Genomic DNA, 16,230 nt, shown 5'->3' on the forward strand with positions numbered 1-16,230 from the left:
AGCTGAGCCTGTGTAAACGAAACAGTGGTTCGTTAGAGGCCAATAGGTCTTCATAGACCTTACCTTTCGTGTTGTTGTGTGACGGAGCCTGGGATTCACATGCCGTTAAGGTTAAGGGTTGAGCTGTACACCAGGAATCCTGACAATGCTGCCATAGCATGTCAACACTACTCCACCCACCTGTGGCACCAAGCGTTCTCGGCGTGCCCTCCCTCAATTAGCAATCTATCAGGAAGGAATCCCAATAAACCTGCTCCTTTCACTTCCATGCAATCCATCACCTTCTGTTTATTAAACCGAATCAACGGCGTGGAAAGCAGACACGTTTCCAGCCGTTGTTCTGTTTACCAGGAATCTGCCTCTGGTCAGGTGAACTGGTTGGCCCTTGTCATGTGGTTTGTTTTCCAGTTTGGGATGGGCTCGTACATATTGGTGACAGGAGAGCAGCCCTTCAGGAGCCATGTGCACACAAACCACAGTGACTTACAGTTTACCCCATCAACTGATCATTCAGGTGTCAGAAGAGGAAGTGAATCATCTCTTTTGCCTTTGGGTGCCATGAGAAAAGTGGTTTACATATTGTGCAAGTTGCTCCTTGATTAAGGTTTTATAGATAATGATAATAATATTTATACTGCTTGTCACTCTCTATTTTAGTCCTCAGGCTCTTTTGCAATGCATTGCCATACTCGCCATAGTCAGGATACAGACATTCAAGAGGAATGGAAGGAAGGCACTGGGAGAGAGAGAGGGAGACCATTGTGTCCCCCAGGTATGACAGAGTCACTCATGCAGAAAGATCCCACATGGAGGGAGGTGGGAGAATGGGAGTGAGGAAGGGGGCATGAAGGAACTCTTGGCTTCCTCTCCGTGTTGTGCCCCCCTTCCCTGAAAACACATCTGTCTTCTTTTCTCTGCCACACACCTTTTCTGCACCCTTTGCTCACCTTCTATCTCCAGTAACCGAGACTTTTCACTGCTAACAGCTACAAATATTTTTTTCATATTTTGGCTAGCCCAAAAGTGTATTCCTTCGGAGGATTCCCTGTCACATTTCATGCCACCTGCTATTTTCTTGTTTGACATTCTGGGGATTGAGCTCTTTCGATGCAGGTTTGTTCTCTTTTTAGCCAATGTTCTTTGGCCTTCGGACACACTGCTGTTACGATTACCCCAAGCGGTCCGTCTTACATGCAAATGTGTGTCGGCTCTACAGCGATCACCATTTTAGACTGCGGCAGAGCTATCTCATGGCTGCGTGCATTAAAACAATTAAACTTTGCCCCTCCCCCGCCACAACAATCATTTGCGGATGTGTTGGGTGAAATTTAGCAAGAAATTATCATTTTCTGAATCACTTCACTCCGCTTGCTCGGTGTTTGTTTCATTCTTTCTCTTTCTCCGTCTCTTCTTTGAGCTCTTCAAAAGACTCGGAGCCCCCTGCATGTTCTTCTTTTTGCTTCTTTTCTCTGTACTTTTTTTTCATCATTATCCAACAGCACTTTTCTGTGCGTGCAAATGCTTTCTGAACGGCGTCCTTTCTTTCCTTTCAGGCTGGATGTCATTGTTGCTGCCTGTGGGCTGGGTGTATTTATTTAGGGGTAATTGGTGTGTAGATGAGTGAGGTAATGAGGTGCATCCACACTTGGCTGCTCCCCTCCCTGAGAGCCTGAGACAGACGTAGCCTAGCTGGGCTCCGGCTTGAGCTGTACCACACTGCTGTTTCCTCCACACAGGCCAGAATGGCTCTTTCATACCCAGGTGGACAAACACAATCACTGGGGCTGATACCTCAATGAGGCGTCTGCAGTTTGAAGTGTGTGTGTATGCGTGCATGAGTACGCATACACACAGGCCTTGTGCATGAGTCCTTGTGTGTGTTCTTGTGCTCTTATTTGTGGGTGGGGAGGGGAAAAACAGCGCTTGGTTGTTGGCTTGTCTCTGTCTCCAGTCCTTGTTTGTCTTACGGCTTGTGTTTGTATAAGTGATTTTCCCTGTGTGTTCGTAAGTGCATGTATATCAGGCTGAGTGGGTGTTCAATGGAGCTCAAGAAGGACCTCTGGCTCTCATAGCCCTCCTGCCAACCTCAAACTGCCCCTGCTGTCCTGCAGAGTTACCTAATGACTTCACTTACACCTCCCTTATCTGTCTGGCCCGTGTGGCAGCAACCGTCTGACGCTTCAGCCTTTACATGCCATTTGCTGCCTCATATCCTGTGAAATTCAATTGCACAGAAGCAACTGTAGCCAGAGTAGAGGGATCTCCCTCTCTCACCCTCTCCCTCTCTTTCTCGCTCTCTCATCTCCCAAACTCATCTCCCATATTTGTAAATACAAGCAAACAGTGCTACTATGTCACTTTTTATCCAGATATATATATAATCTCAGTGCAAAGTTGAATTTTACCACTCTAAAGTTTGCACTTTAATTCACTGCAGTGTGTTGCTGAAATACTTTAAATAGGATGTAGAAGTTTTAAGCCGGGAAGCGTACATGTTTGAGGGTTCCCCACAGGTGCTGGGCCGATAATATTATGCATAGATTGTTTTGTTGTTATCAGGGTAATTGTGTGTCTATCAAAGGCTGGCAGGTCTGCACCAATTACTGTATTTGATGCATAAGTGGACTCATTTTAGGGCAGGATTTTGAGTTGCTAATGGTGCATTATTCAGCTTTTGGTCTGTCCCCAAAAGTGCCGGGCCAAATCAAACACGCCGCTCCAGGGTAATTGAGGCCCAGTCCGCACCCCCTGCGGTGAGCAAGGCAGAACTGTAATCCCCTGACAACTCTGACTTGGCCCCAATCTGGCAGGCAGCCCATTTCCCAGCAAAACGCCTAACTCAACATCGGGGAGAATGAAGAAGCTGATGGTCACATTTGGAACGCTTTCCAATTTTGCTATTCTTTTCAACTCAACAGCCCTGTGTAGCCATCGCTGTTCTTAGGCTTACTTTTTTTATTTGAAACTCTACTTCATAGAACATAATTGCTCTCTAATTGCATACCGTCAAACTGATATTCTTACTCATTAGTCTTTTCAAGCTTTTGTGGTTTTAGGATCAAAGGTTTTTGGCAAATAAACCTAACCACCCTAACCGCAGAATAGTTCCACTTTTCGTTTAAAACGGTTGCTAGAAACTCTCCCTCAGTAATGACTGAAAATGTTGCCGTACATTTTGGACTGAAATGTATCATTTTGTCAGAATCCTTCCTGAAATTAGGAAACGCATTTCCACGATCATTTGAAAACAAATCTGTTAATCCTGTTCAACAAAATCCCACATATTTTCTTTTTTGTTAAAGCAGTTTTCCGTAATGGGTTTTGCTTATTGCAATTGTTTTAAAATCCAGACATTGTTTGCGGTGCCACGCTTTATAGGAGTCACCGACAGAGAGGGTATCAAATGCATTTAGCTCTGTCTGTCTGATTTTTAACGTGAGCATGCATCCTCCCCAGGCCCTGGCTCACTGCTTTAATGGCTTTAGTAATGCTTCACAATTAACACTCAGACAGCGCTCTAGGTTAAGTAATGGCTGATGTGTTTCAGGCAAAAATATAAAACACAAAACAAGAATTCCCCGTCACCCACAGTGCTTTTAGGACCTAGAGGTTACGGGGGGAATGGAAGGTGGTGAATTTTTTGACAGGGCAGCCGAGGTGATGTCTCATTCCCACTGACATGTTGAACACCCTAAAGGTGGCTTTGCCAACAGTCTACCCAGGAAGCACCTCACCTTGCTGTGGCTGCATTTACACAACCACCTGCCCACGGGTAGCATACTGGAGAGGAGAGCAGAGGTGGAGTTGGGATGAGGATGGAGGACGAATGGGGGAAGAGAGAAGGAGAGGTGTGTGTGTGATTGTCAAAGGTCAAGTTTAAGTAGCTATATTAAAAATGATTTGCTATTTGGTTGAAGAATATTCAAGAAGTTTCAACATTTTTATTTAGCATTGTGTCCCTTATGGCTCAGCTTTTCCTTTTTTCAGTGTTTCTATGTTGTATTGCAAGATGCATCAGTGACAGAAAATATGTCAAATTTGGGTTTTTCTGAAGGCAGTTAGGAGTTCGGTGTTTTAGGGGAATGAAGCATTTCAGTGCACACCGAAGTCCATTGCTAACACATCAGCTGTTTTCTCCTTTTATTAAGCCTTGAAAGAGGTGACCATCATTTCAGAGTGTAACACATAACAATTGAAAGGGGAACATGTGTGAATACCTGAGCATGGCTTACATCTCATAATCCATCCATCCATCTTCTCCCGCTTATCCGTGGTCGGGTCGCGGAGGTAGCAGTTACATCTCATAAGAAAGACATTATATTTGTTATGTCTTGAACAGACTTGTCTCTTTTACATTAGGTTGTTGAGATCTTTGTGATAATTGGTTGCTGTTGTTGTATTATAGCACCAGAAGTTCGTATGCGTCTCTTTGTACTAAAAGTCTTAAATAAGTTCTGTATCTTGCTTTGTTGATTATTACCCAAGAAATCATGTTGGAACCGCTGTTTGAAGCACAGATTAAGTAGATACTGAACAATTAAAGATTTTCTATTTATATTCAATATTGCCACATTATTTTCCACACATTGCACATTTTAATGAATAGCCACAGAGTCTATCCCTTTAAAACTGTATATTCATGCATCTGTTCAAAGGCTGCGTATATTGAAGCTCTCAAGACGGACAGTCCAATTGAATGGTAACAATTCTAGATGCTCCCCAGTGGCAGAGTTCAGGCTGTGTGCCTGGGGGCTGATGTGGAGTGAATGGCCTTAGAGGCTCTAGGCTGGTCTATGTGTGGCCCGGCTGGTCCAAGTCAGCAGTAATGACTGGCTTTGACCAGCATGCCTGTTAATGTGAATGGGGTTACTCTGGGCAACACCTTTTCAGCTGGGTCCTATGAAGTCCCCAGTATGGTGGTCTTTGTCCACACAAGGGCTGTCCTCTCAGCAAAAAGGGCTCCTTTTTTGTGAGGACTATCAACTGGTGATGGATTATACCACCCCCCTTTATTCATCCGGGCGGACCAACAGACACGGATGCATGCAAACATACACACACTCTCATGCAGACGTACCACCACAAAGACATCAAAAGTATTACAAACGCGTAAGCACATGGTCTTACGCAAGTGTTTGGTATTGCAAAGCTATATATCTTCCTTAGGTTTACTCAGAACAGATCTATAATGATGCTTTCACCCTATTAAATCACTTATCTTAATCTAACTAAATCTTCTCTTCCTGTCTTGAGTTACAGAGAAATGTGTTATTACTTCAGTTTTCTTCAACTTTTCTGAAATATTTGATAAATGTTGTCCTTCTTTTTTGCTGAGTGATGATGTAAAAATCCTGAGACACAATAACTTCACAAATGCTGAAACATATCGGCTTCCAAGTTGTGTGCATGATCCATATGATTGCTTGGATTGTTACAAAAGATTAAAAAACTTTTGAGCTTGAGAACATAATCCTGAACGTGAAAGAATCACTGTTCTATCGTCTCAACTCTATGGCAATTTTAAATAGATGTTATACATAAATGTCATTCTGCAATATTAATTGATGCACAAAGCAATAGAGAACAGTTGGTATTTTTTCAACTAAATTCTTATTCAGTGTTGGCCTTCAAATGCCATATAACTCTGTGCAGGACTCTCCCTCAGTAAGAAGGTTGCTGGAGATGAGGTTTACAGACTTGTGCTGGGAGCTTAAACATCAACATGTTGATTCAGGAAGTAATTTAAATGATAATATCAAATATTCTGCCTTCTGTCATAGTATATCCAGTTTTGGTGTGGTGGTCTTTTGATAGCACAACAATAGATCATTCCTCAGTGAGTGTGATCGCCCCCACCCTCAGAAGGGGTCATCCACTTACCCAGGCTGACACAGTAACCTCCAGACGACCTTTCGCTTTGCCAAATGTCATGCTTGTAAACTGCTGAACTCGTTCACAGTGCAAAAGAGGAGACAACAGGAGAAATAGGATGTTCTGTTGGAAGGCAGGCTGGGATAAGGAAACCCTAGCTTTACTGGCCAGCTTTGTGTGCTCATGTTGTAAATACCTTTGTGTTTCACATGCATAGGCAAGTGGCAGTGTGAGTCTGTCTGTCTGCTTTTCTACATCAGTGTGTGCACTTGTCGACTGAGTGCAACACAGAAAAACGATGAATAATACATGACAAAAATATCCTTGGTAATGCTCTTGCTTTTATTTTTTGGTGACTGAAGCAGAGACACAGCCAGTCAGAACAGTGATCTCAAATAAATATGTCAACATGTTCCCTTTTCCCTTGCTTCCTTTATGTTACTGTGAGATTACCAAGAAACATGTTAAGATACTAGGAAGTCATTGCTACCAACCGAGAATTCGTTTTGCTTAAAACCATTTAAAAACACACATTTAAATGAAACCAGGCCAGCTGTTTCCAGTGTTAATGCTATGCTAAGCTGAACGGCTTCTATAAAGAAGGACGCCCTGCGATTAGTTTAGTTTAGTCCCATTCTCATGCACATTATTTGTTCAAATTAATTTATCAGGATTTGATCACAGGTCCAAATAGAACCATCAATGTGTCCATGTCTGAACCGCAGTCCGCCATTTGATGATGCAAATTTTAAAACATTGCTTTCTTATACTGTTTTTTCTTTGGCATGGTCATTTTTATTGAGAATCGAACGCAAAGTGGCCTAGACCCTAAAGGACTACTTTGCATATACTCAGTTTAATAGTGTGCGAAGCTATTGCCTTGTGCATATTTCTCCAAAGTGTGATTATTGTAGCAGGGCATCTATTTAGTGCTAGAAAATCTGCTTTTACCAAAAGTGTCAGTGACGTTTTAACCTGAGGACGTTTGTATCAGAGTCATGGTTCGAGGCGTAAAATGTGTGTTTGAGGGGTGGAGGGCACAAGAGGTCCCCCAGATATGCTGTCATAACCCATGCAGCCTCACTCTTTGCTATGGGCCTATCTGTAGTGAAGGCAGCACTTAGACATGTTTGTACTCTACGCCCTACATCCCCCCCCCCCTTTCTCCCCAGGCACCATGTCACTCCAGGGGCGGACCAGCACTCCCTGACTGTGCCCAAGTCCATAACACCAACTAAGCCCCCCCCCCTCTTACTACCCTCCAACAGTGGGGTCAATGTGCCCTCGCCCCCTCACCCTACAACGCCCACGGTCCATACAAACACTGCCCTCCAAAGAGAAACAAAACCGAACTGAAAAGAGACAAAATGGCCCCACGCTGCTTCTCCTGTCAAAGCTCTTGTCAGGCCCTGCGCAGATGCCCCCAGAGGAGGGTTCAGTTGAAGATGATGACGACGGAGATAACAAGTCAAGTTGTTGTTACAGTGCAGTTACACTTTGGCCCTTGTTTGTCTATTTGGTAATTCAGAAGCATGGCAGAGCTAACTGATTCCAATGCATGTCATGTTTAGTAACATGACAGATACTATCAAATGCTGTTTTACATCAGTCTTTGGAGCGTGAAGGGTAAGTGAGGAGATAGCTGTTCCAGAGAACTGGAAAAAACATTCCATTAGGTATTAAAAAAAACTTGAAATATTGTCAACCAATCAATTTCCTGCTTGGACATGCTGACTTTTAATGAAATTCATTCAAATATTAGTCCCATCCTGTTCTTCCAGTGTTTGGGAATATAATTACACTCGCAATGCTTACTCATCCTTCTGCCTGCATGCTGCCTACTCTGTCAGATGCATTAACCGTGAAGCAGAAGAGATGAGGAGCCTGTTTCTGTATCTGTCTCTCTGCCGGTCTGTCTGCCTGACTGTCTGTATGCCTCTCAGATTATCCCGGATCAGGCAGCAGGTGACATGGCAGGCAGGTGACCAGCACCCAATTACCAAAAAGAAACTCGAGATGAGCTCCAGTGTAGTTTACATTTGTTTCTTTCATCCCCTCTCACTCATGACCATGATAAAATGTACCCACCCTTACATTTTACTTTTATAAAATGTATTTTATTATCTTTATTTTTATTCTTTATACAGATTCAGCCTAAGCTAAATTGATTGATTCGTTTTTTAAATCCCTAATCGCCAACATAACATGCTTTAAATAGTGAGGGTTGCAGGTAGAATATCGGACATAAAGATAAATGTGTTTACTTTTTTTTTTACTTTTCACAAAAATAGTGAATAAAACCAATTAAATTCCAAAAATGACAAAACCTGAGGGATTAAAATGTTCCCGGTTAACAGGTTATTCTTAGGGCAAGGCCAGGGATCGTGTTGCACTCTTTGTTATCGCGAAAAAGAGGAGGAAGGCAAAGCTTCTTCTCAGCTTTTGTTAGGTGCAGGTGGGCTAGAATTACCAAAGTGATGGGATTTATGCAGGTTTCTTTCTACATCTTGTAAGGAAGCGGAAGTATTCTGTGGAATTGCTAGCGTAAATGTGAAGATAGTTTGCTTATCCAATAGGAAAGCACATCGCCTCATTATGTGGATGTTGGTGTGCTGAAGTTAAAACTAGTTCCTATAGGATCAGCAAATGATTTCCCACACAATGCAGTGTAACTTTAGAGGTGTGAAGGATTACGACACTGGGAGGTGATTCAGCTTGGTTTAGAGAATGGATAGATAGGCAAGTCTGGAAAATGTCTGCCAATTTTGTTTTGCTACCATTTTGACCCTTGGCTGGTTGTAGAAATAGGACTGGAAATAGAGGACATTGACCTGGTGTCATGGACAGACGTTCACATTAGTTTACAGTGACTGCACTGCAGCTGTGTTGCTCAGGGAAATGGAATTGGCAAAAGGTATCACCTCCAATGTGACCACTGCCCATGAATACTGGACTTTTCCATTGATGGTATTTTTTTTTTAAAGTATATTAGTGTCCCCTCCATCAATACAAAAACTGGAACTTTTTATTCATGCATTCACAGCATATAGCCAGATTACTTTGTCAGCATTTACTTTGTGATTATTATGACTTCAGCTTAGTGAAACAATGTTCAGTTTTTCTCATTTCAAGGATTTCAATAGAGCTTATAATGTGCTGACAAAATTACTACAATGATTGTGTTAAGTAGTTGTTTATGGTAAATATCGTGTCACTTCCATGAGCATGTTCCAACGTGGGCTAATCTGATTTGAGCAGCCCGAACGCTCGTCATGTGTTCCAACAAGGTGTTGGGTATCCCATAGTTCTAAGCTGCACAGTGACACGGGCCATTTGAAAGTGTGGCTCAAACTCTATGGAAGAAATGACTCGTTAAATTAGCACCTAATACTCCAGTCATTAGCAAGCCGTTACCAGCAGTGGAATGCCTTTGATGGTGCTGCTTTGTGTTGAGTAGGTCCTGTTTAATCTCCACTGGAGAAATTGGTACGTTGGGATCTTGGAAAATATAATGCACTTACATAACATTGTAATACTTATAACCAAGACATAATACAAATGTAAAATGCTTTGATTTGGTCACTTTTACCAGCCGTAAAAAGCTGACGTGATATGCTGTATGCAGAGATTACGAATGACCGCTTACAAGCAGCATTAAACGCCATATTCCTTAAGAACCGTGTCTTTGGGGCGTCGAGTAAACCAAAGGGAATTGTCCATTGTAGGGTGATATTAGTAACCCTCTTAGCCAAAGCTAGTCTGTGGGCTGGTCCTAAGGGCTCATTTCAAGTGCTTAGCGCTCGTTTGGAGCTTTGTCACCCCTCACCCTGTTGCCAGCATGGCCCTAGCCCCTCTGGCTGTGGAGCGGAGCTGAACCACAGACCTTTACCCCCGTCCGCCACCAGGGAGGGAACACTAACATCACAACTCTAACACACATACTCACACTAGCCTTGTGGCACACATCCATTTTCACAAACTCCCCCACCCCAACTCCACCAATGCACCACAGCCAATGGTATATTTTCCCGCCATTCACTCCCATCCAACGACCCCCTCTTTTTTTTTTCTCTCTCTCTCTTTCTCCACTCTCATGAAGGTTGCCAGGCAGCACAGAAAGACTTCTCACACACATACACCCCACTATGCCTCTGAGGGTTTTCCGGATGTCCTTGTTTACATCATGGAGTGTGCAGGTCGTAGGGAAGCAGACTCAGAGCCTCCCTGGTTATGTCTGTCTAGGTCCTACGCTGACCTCCATTCATTTGGTGTCAATGCAAAAGTTATGCCCACCCGCAGTTGGCAGCCATCGAATATTTGGTTGTAAATTTCAAAATCGTAGACAAAATGAATCTCAATATTTGTATTGGATTGTGTGGAACAGTTCACTTGCATCGATATTGGTATGAAAGCAGTTTATTTGGAGTATAACTGAAATGAACTGAATAAAGTAAGTTTTCATGGCCCTGATAACCAATGACAGTTATCAGCCCTTGTATTGGCTGTCACTGATGAACAGGAGGGTTTCTGACTGTTACTGGGCTCCATTTTCCCTCTGTGTGTCAAACCGATCGATTGGTTTTGTCTGCTCCTCCCTCCAACTTTGATGTTATCATTGATTGTTTTTATCTGCCCCTGAACTCAAAGGTTAGAGGAGTGGAGCTGCACTTCTGGATTGCTTTGACCTTCGCTCCGCACATGCTCAGTGGGTTTACAGAGCTCAGAGCCAAACAGACACAGTGTAGCCAGGCCCATGGGTGCGTGACAGCCAGACAACGGTGTGATGTCTTTTTTTTTACTCACCCACTGGGGGTGATGTATATGTGATTGATTTTTCTCCTACCCCTCTCTCTGCCATGTTTCCGCTGCAGTGCACTAAGCAGGACTGAGTCCGGGCTTGATCAATGCATTGTTTTTCTTTTTCAATCACACTCGAGTGAGCTGAAGACACGAAAGGTTACACAGGTGAGGTTTGGCAGCGGTGGAAGCTGGAGCTTCTGGAGGCCCCCTCAAGGCCAATATTTGAGTTTGCATAGATGTGTGTGTTTGTGTGTTAAAGAGCGAGAGAGGGAATCAGAGAAAGGGTTATACAGGGAGAACTTTACCTAATTTATCATTTGTGTTTTTAGCAACTTGATAATAAAAACATTTCTATGGGTGTCACAAGAGAAAGTAAATGCTAAATATGGTATTTTTTTGTCTTTTCTCCCAATGGCATTTTCCATCTGTGCCTCTATACGTCCTTTGTAACCTTACCTTTACCATCTTACATTAAATTATAGGTCCTTCACAATGTCTCAGAGCTCACCTGCCCCAGATAATCTGCAGGGCTACGTAAAGACTCCTCTTGTTTCCTCTATACTTGCTTGACAAACAGTCTTCTGACACACACACAAAGGCAATGTGTTGGACAGAAAAGAGACCACTTGAGCATGTCGCGCCTCTGAGCTGTTATCTACAGAAGTAGGAGAACAAAGCTTCATATCAGACATGAAAATCAGGGATGTAAAAACATTTTGCAGTTCAGACTGAGCCGTTTCAATGCTCTTAAAAAGACAGTATTAAGCAAATGGAGGAAGTAGTCTACCCTAGAGGGGTGAAGAGTGTTACGTTGTCCTGCATGATCTCTTAGTAATGACGCTGTTAAACCCTGTGCCCAAACACCTAGTCATTAAGAAAAAGATAAGTATCTGTGGGAGTGGAAGGGCTCTTCTAAAGCTGCATGTCTGGAGGGGGTAAGGATGTGGTGGGCAGGGAAGGTTTAGAGGGCTGGGGTGGGAGGCTTTGACCAATGGGTGTCAGATGTCATGGCAGATTCTTTCAGGGGCAAATTACAGGGTTTAACTTCTCTTGTAACCGGGATGCCAGTATTCTGATTCAACTTCCTCGATAGACACTCGAGCAACATGCTACTCAACACCATTGTCGGGTGTCCCCTTGACTCTGGAGATACTTCACCTCCTCTCACGCTCTCAGCACCTCTTCAAGACTTTGTTGGTTGAGTGCCACTAGCGGCCTTTCTCGTGGCTCCTGGAGGGAGCCGAGCAGTGTAGCCCCCTCTTAAGCTTTATAGTAGTTAGCGTGTTGGTGTTAGGGGGCTTTACATGAGTGGCCCTTATTAACCTCTTAGCGTCTTTGTGCTATGAGTTGGCACAGGGCTGCTCCATAGATAAGCTTTATGAAACAGCAAAAACACTTGATTCTAATGACTAATTAGACTAATAATCAGGTGTGTTACTAACGAAGCACAAGTGCAAACACATCCAGATTTTGCATTCACATCTGTCTGAACTCCCACTTTTTCTTACCTCGACTCATAAATGCACACTGTTGTTGTCCATACACAACTTCTCTAAACGCCCCTACCTCACACACACATATTCCCTGTGAGCTGTAACAGACCCCAAAGCTCTCTGAAGCATTTAGCAGCTCGCTCGCAGGTTTGCTCTACCATGCCGGGCTGAGGGGAGTGCTGAAGCATCTAATGCAATTTCAACCCAACATGGCTCTCTGTGAATAAACATCACTGAAGTGTACCATCTACTGTATGTTGATCCACTGTAGTGCTTTCTTTTTTCTCCGAACAACCTGATCTAATACGCTGCCCTCCTCCCTCCCCCTCTCTCTCTCTCTCTCTCTCTCTCTCTCTCTCTCTCTCTCTCTCTCTCCCTTTTCTCCCTCTCTGATTTCTGTAGCGACTGCACTTGCCTCCAGACTTGTCTGACACGGTGAGTCGTGTGAGCAGGGGGGAGCTGGCAGGAGCGACAACGGTGGCCTCAGCCTGTGGCTCCGGCTCTTCCGGCAACAAACACCTGGACTTCTAGCGCTCCCACACAGTCGCCACGGGCAACCCACACCTGGAACGCCGTGGCGTTGTCCTCTTTACCATGGCGACCAGGTTGTTCCCTTGCCCACATGATGTCAACCTCGATAACCCTGCCAGCCTTTACCACCTGCCAACTGTCCCAGCCAGGGGTGAAGATCTAAACATCCACAGTGCTTTGTCTCATCATTTCATTTTTTAAATAAAGCAGTACACAATTTTTTTGCACATTCCAAGAATAAAGATGAGTTTATTTAACTGAATTTATTGGCCAATGATTTATATTTTCACTTTAAGTTAGAAAATAAATATAATACCTTTTGGTATTTTTGAAATGTTATATAAATATAAATGAATGGTATGATAACTAGAACCCATTACATGATAAAAAATGTAGGGTTATTTAAGATTTGGGACATTGTTGTTCTCTGTCTGTGGGGATTTTGAGGAAAGTGTAATCACGGAATATTTTGTAGTCTTCAAAGACTCTCACTCTTGGTAAACATTAAATAATTCATCTGCATTCTCCCAGGCTCTGAGAATACTGTACAAAACACAAATGGCCACTCCTGCCTAGCTCCACCTTGCACAAGAGCGGTTTATTCTCTTCGATAATGCAAAGAAATGTGCTTTTGTTTAGTCAAATAAAATAAAATAAATACAAAGAACACAATATATGCTCTTTATGCATTTTTTATTTCACTGCGCCTCAACACCAAAAGGAAATGTTGACTGCCTCTGAGACTGTGAGAGGATGTAAAGTGAGTGTGTTATGAATGACTCTGGTCTGCATCGCTGGTTTCAGGTTGGAGTAGGAATGCCTCCATCTGACCCTGAGACGGTGCCGGTGAGTGACGTCCACCTCCACTAAGCTGGAGAGCTCGGGAGGAATGTGGGCAGAGGGTAGGAGAGCTGGATTTGGGTGCAGGCTTCACACCTCATCAGGCGTGTTTGCTGGATGAGCTGCTTTGCCATGACAAGCCCAAAAGAACAAATTAGGTCAAATGGTGACATGGAGAAACGGAGAAAAAAACAACATGAAAAATTAAATGTTTCATTGTTCTTTTCCTCAGTCTGCTGTTGATGCCAGTTTGAATAATTCTGCCTGCGAAAACTGGCAGCATTGGTAACCATCTGCAGCACGTGTTGCGAGAGGGTAGTGTTACCTGACAGTTTCATGCATGAATGAAGTGCGCTTATATCGGGTGTATGAGAAAGAGAGATGACATACACAGGTCACTTATACAGGTGAGCAAAAGCTTGAGTTGTCAAGATAACAAATATTTTCCAAGAAGTTGTTGTGCAAGAGCTGACATATTCAGGGTACACTGTAAAGGTGGAATCAAATAGAATCAATTCATTTTGGCATTTGTTTATGTTGACATACTGCAGTTTCTTACAGATTGTACATCTGAATTTCACCACGCTCCGGATTGACTTGTTCAGTAAGTTCAGAAAGTGCATCATTTTCAAGTACTGCGACCATCGAAGGTGTACATTATCAGTTTAATAATAAAGAAAGCCTCATTCATTAATACAGCTGTTCAACATTAATGTAAATATATTTAAATATGGCTTCTTATACCTGATTTGAAGTGTTAGTATTTTTTCCTCAGATTTAATCGGTTACATCTGGTTAGATATACACGGGCTAAATTAGTCACACATGTTTCTTTAATGAGTATGTAAAGTAATTCAGGGGGCAAGGAAATCTCAATTAATTTAAGCCTCTGAACAAAATAACACAATGACTTGAACTTCAGGTGAATAACGTATTCTTCCCTGTTCAGTATTATCTGGATTAATATCACGTGAGGTTCTTTAAACACTCATCCTTCTCACCTCAACTATAGTAATAAATAATACTGTTCTTAGGGCAACCCGGACATATATATTTATTTTATTATTTCTGATTTCTCTTAATCCTCCTTTCTTATTGCTCAAATCTCAATAAGGGTGTATAACATGTTTTATAACAGCTCATTAGATATTTAAACCTGGGGGGGAAATGGCAGTACTTCATATGAGGCATTTTTTTTGTCTTGTATGCATTTGGTCTTAATACAATTTGCAACAACGACACATAAGATGGACACTCAGTGCTGTTGGCAAATTTCAGAGACCTACTTCTTGAAAGCCTCACTTAGCCTTTAGAAAAGACAGGAAGCCATTGGACCGAGGGCTGAGAATACGCTTTTATTATCGTGTCTTTTGGCAGCTGCCTCTCATGTCCTATTGATTCCTCTCCAAAGCCATAGTTGTTTTCCTGCAGTAGCTTTAGCTGAGGTCTTATGGATTGTATTATTGAATGTCCGTCACAGTGCAGCACTATTCAAGTAGCAAAATGTGGGACAGTACATGTTTACCATATTGGACATCTCTCTCTGCCAATTTAATAAAGCCAGCCTTAAATCACAAGGTCACCATATTTGTCCAAGACAATGTACAAAATACCTAAAGCAACACTGTTTTGTATTTATGTGGGAATTAAAATTTCAAGGTCAGAATGATTGTGTCTCATTAAAAAAAAGTTCTGTAAAACTTTTCCCAAAACTTGAATTGGCTGACTTGGTTTCAGAGGGAGAATTACATTTAAACCTTTTTATCACGAGGCTGTATATTATTTAGACTTCCTCTAATTGCAGTTATTTTTTTGCGTTTTGAATTTCTTTTGAATTCTGTCTCTGTAATTATTAATGTTCCTCTTCCCCCCCCCCCTCACACCTCCCCTTGCTCTCAAAACACTGTTCCTCGGTCTGTGTGATAAACTGGATTAAATGAACAGAGAAAACTGCATTAGCTTTAGAGAAAAAGGAATCCTCTTTAAGATCTGATTAGCCTACAATCCTTGAAGTTCTGATTGGACTATTAAATATTAAGTGAGACGTGTAAATTCAATTAATCAGTTTAGCACGATACTTGCCGCTGTGACATGCTGTGTGAATTTTACCTGACCTCGCTCTCTCCTGGACATCCTTTCCTTTAGATGCTCTCTCTCTCCCTCTCTCTCTCTCTCTAACACACCCCCTTAATCCACACACGTACACACAGACACAACCCCCTGCTGAGGCAGCAAGTGAAGCAAAATAACTCACTCTGCCACACAATCGCTCCTTTGCCTCGCTCTAGGCACTGACTGCTTTATTCCATGACTTTTTTTTTTCTCTCCTCTGCTCCCTTCTCCTCTTCATTGGTTCTGTATTTCTCTTTTTTCATACCATCGTAACTCTAGTACAACAAGAGCCAGCGATGTTGAATTGCTTGACCTTTCTCATTGTGCGGCGGTGTTGTGCTGTGTGGTCTGTGTCGACTTGGTTCAGCCCATACATCAAGAGACGTTTGTTTTTTTGGACACCTTTGTTTTGGTGGGAATTGGAGGTGTTGTGTGTAAAACAAGCTCTTGAACTGGCATTTGTCAGCATTTATATTTGTTAAAATGTGAGGTTATGATGCATTGTGTCAATATTTGTGTTGCTCAGTAAATATGGACACGTTATAAGACAGAACATTGAACAGGCAAAAAGGCTTTCTTTAAG

At 42.6% G+C, this 16,230-nt stretch overlaps 1 protein-coding gene across 1 annotated transcript in view; it reads left to right on the forward strand.

The window, feature by feature from the left end:
• elp4 (elongator acetyltransferase complex subunit 4) overlaps positions 1-13,367 on the forward strand; it is a 52,001-nt gene extending 38,634 nt beyond the window's left edge. The window contains exon 10 of the mRNA XM_079665145.1: positions 12,567-13,367. Within this exon, the coding sequence (XP_079521271.1) occupies positions 12,567-12,695 (129 nt within the window). The 3' untranslated portion in view covers positions 12,696-13,367. The remainder of the gene's footprint in view (positions 1-12,566) is intronic.
• Positions 13,368-16,230: the final 2,863 nt, after the last annotated feature.

Source organism: Notothenia rossii (genome assembly GCF_949606895.1).
Source record: "Notothenia rossii genome assembly, chromosome: 2".
Taxonomy (NCBI): Eukaryota; Metazoa; Chordata; class Actinopteri; order Perciformes; family Nototheniidae; genus Notothenia; species Notothenia rossii.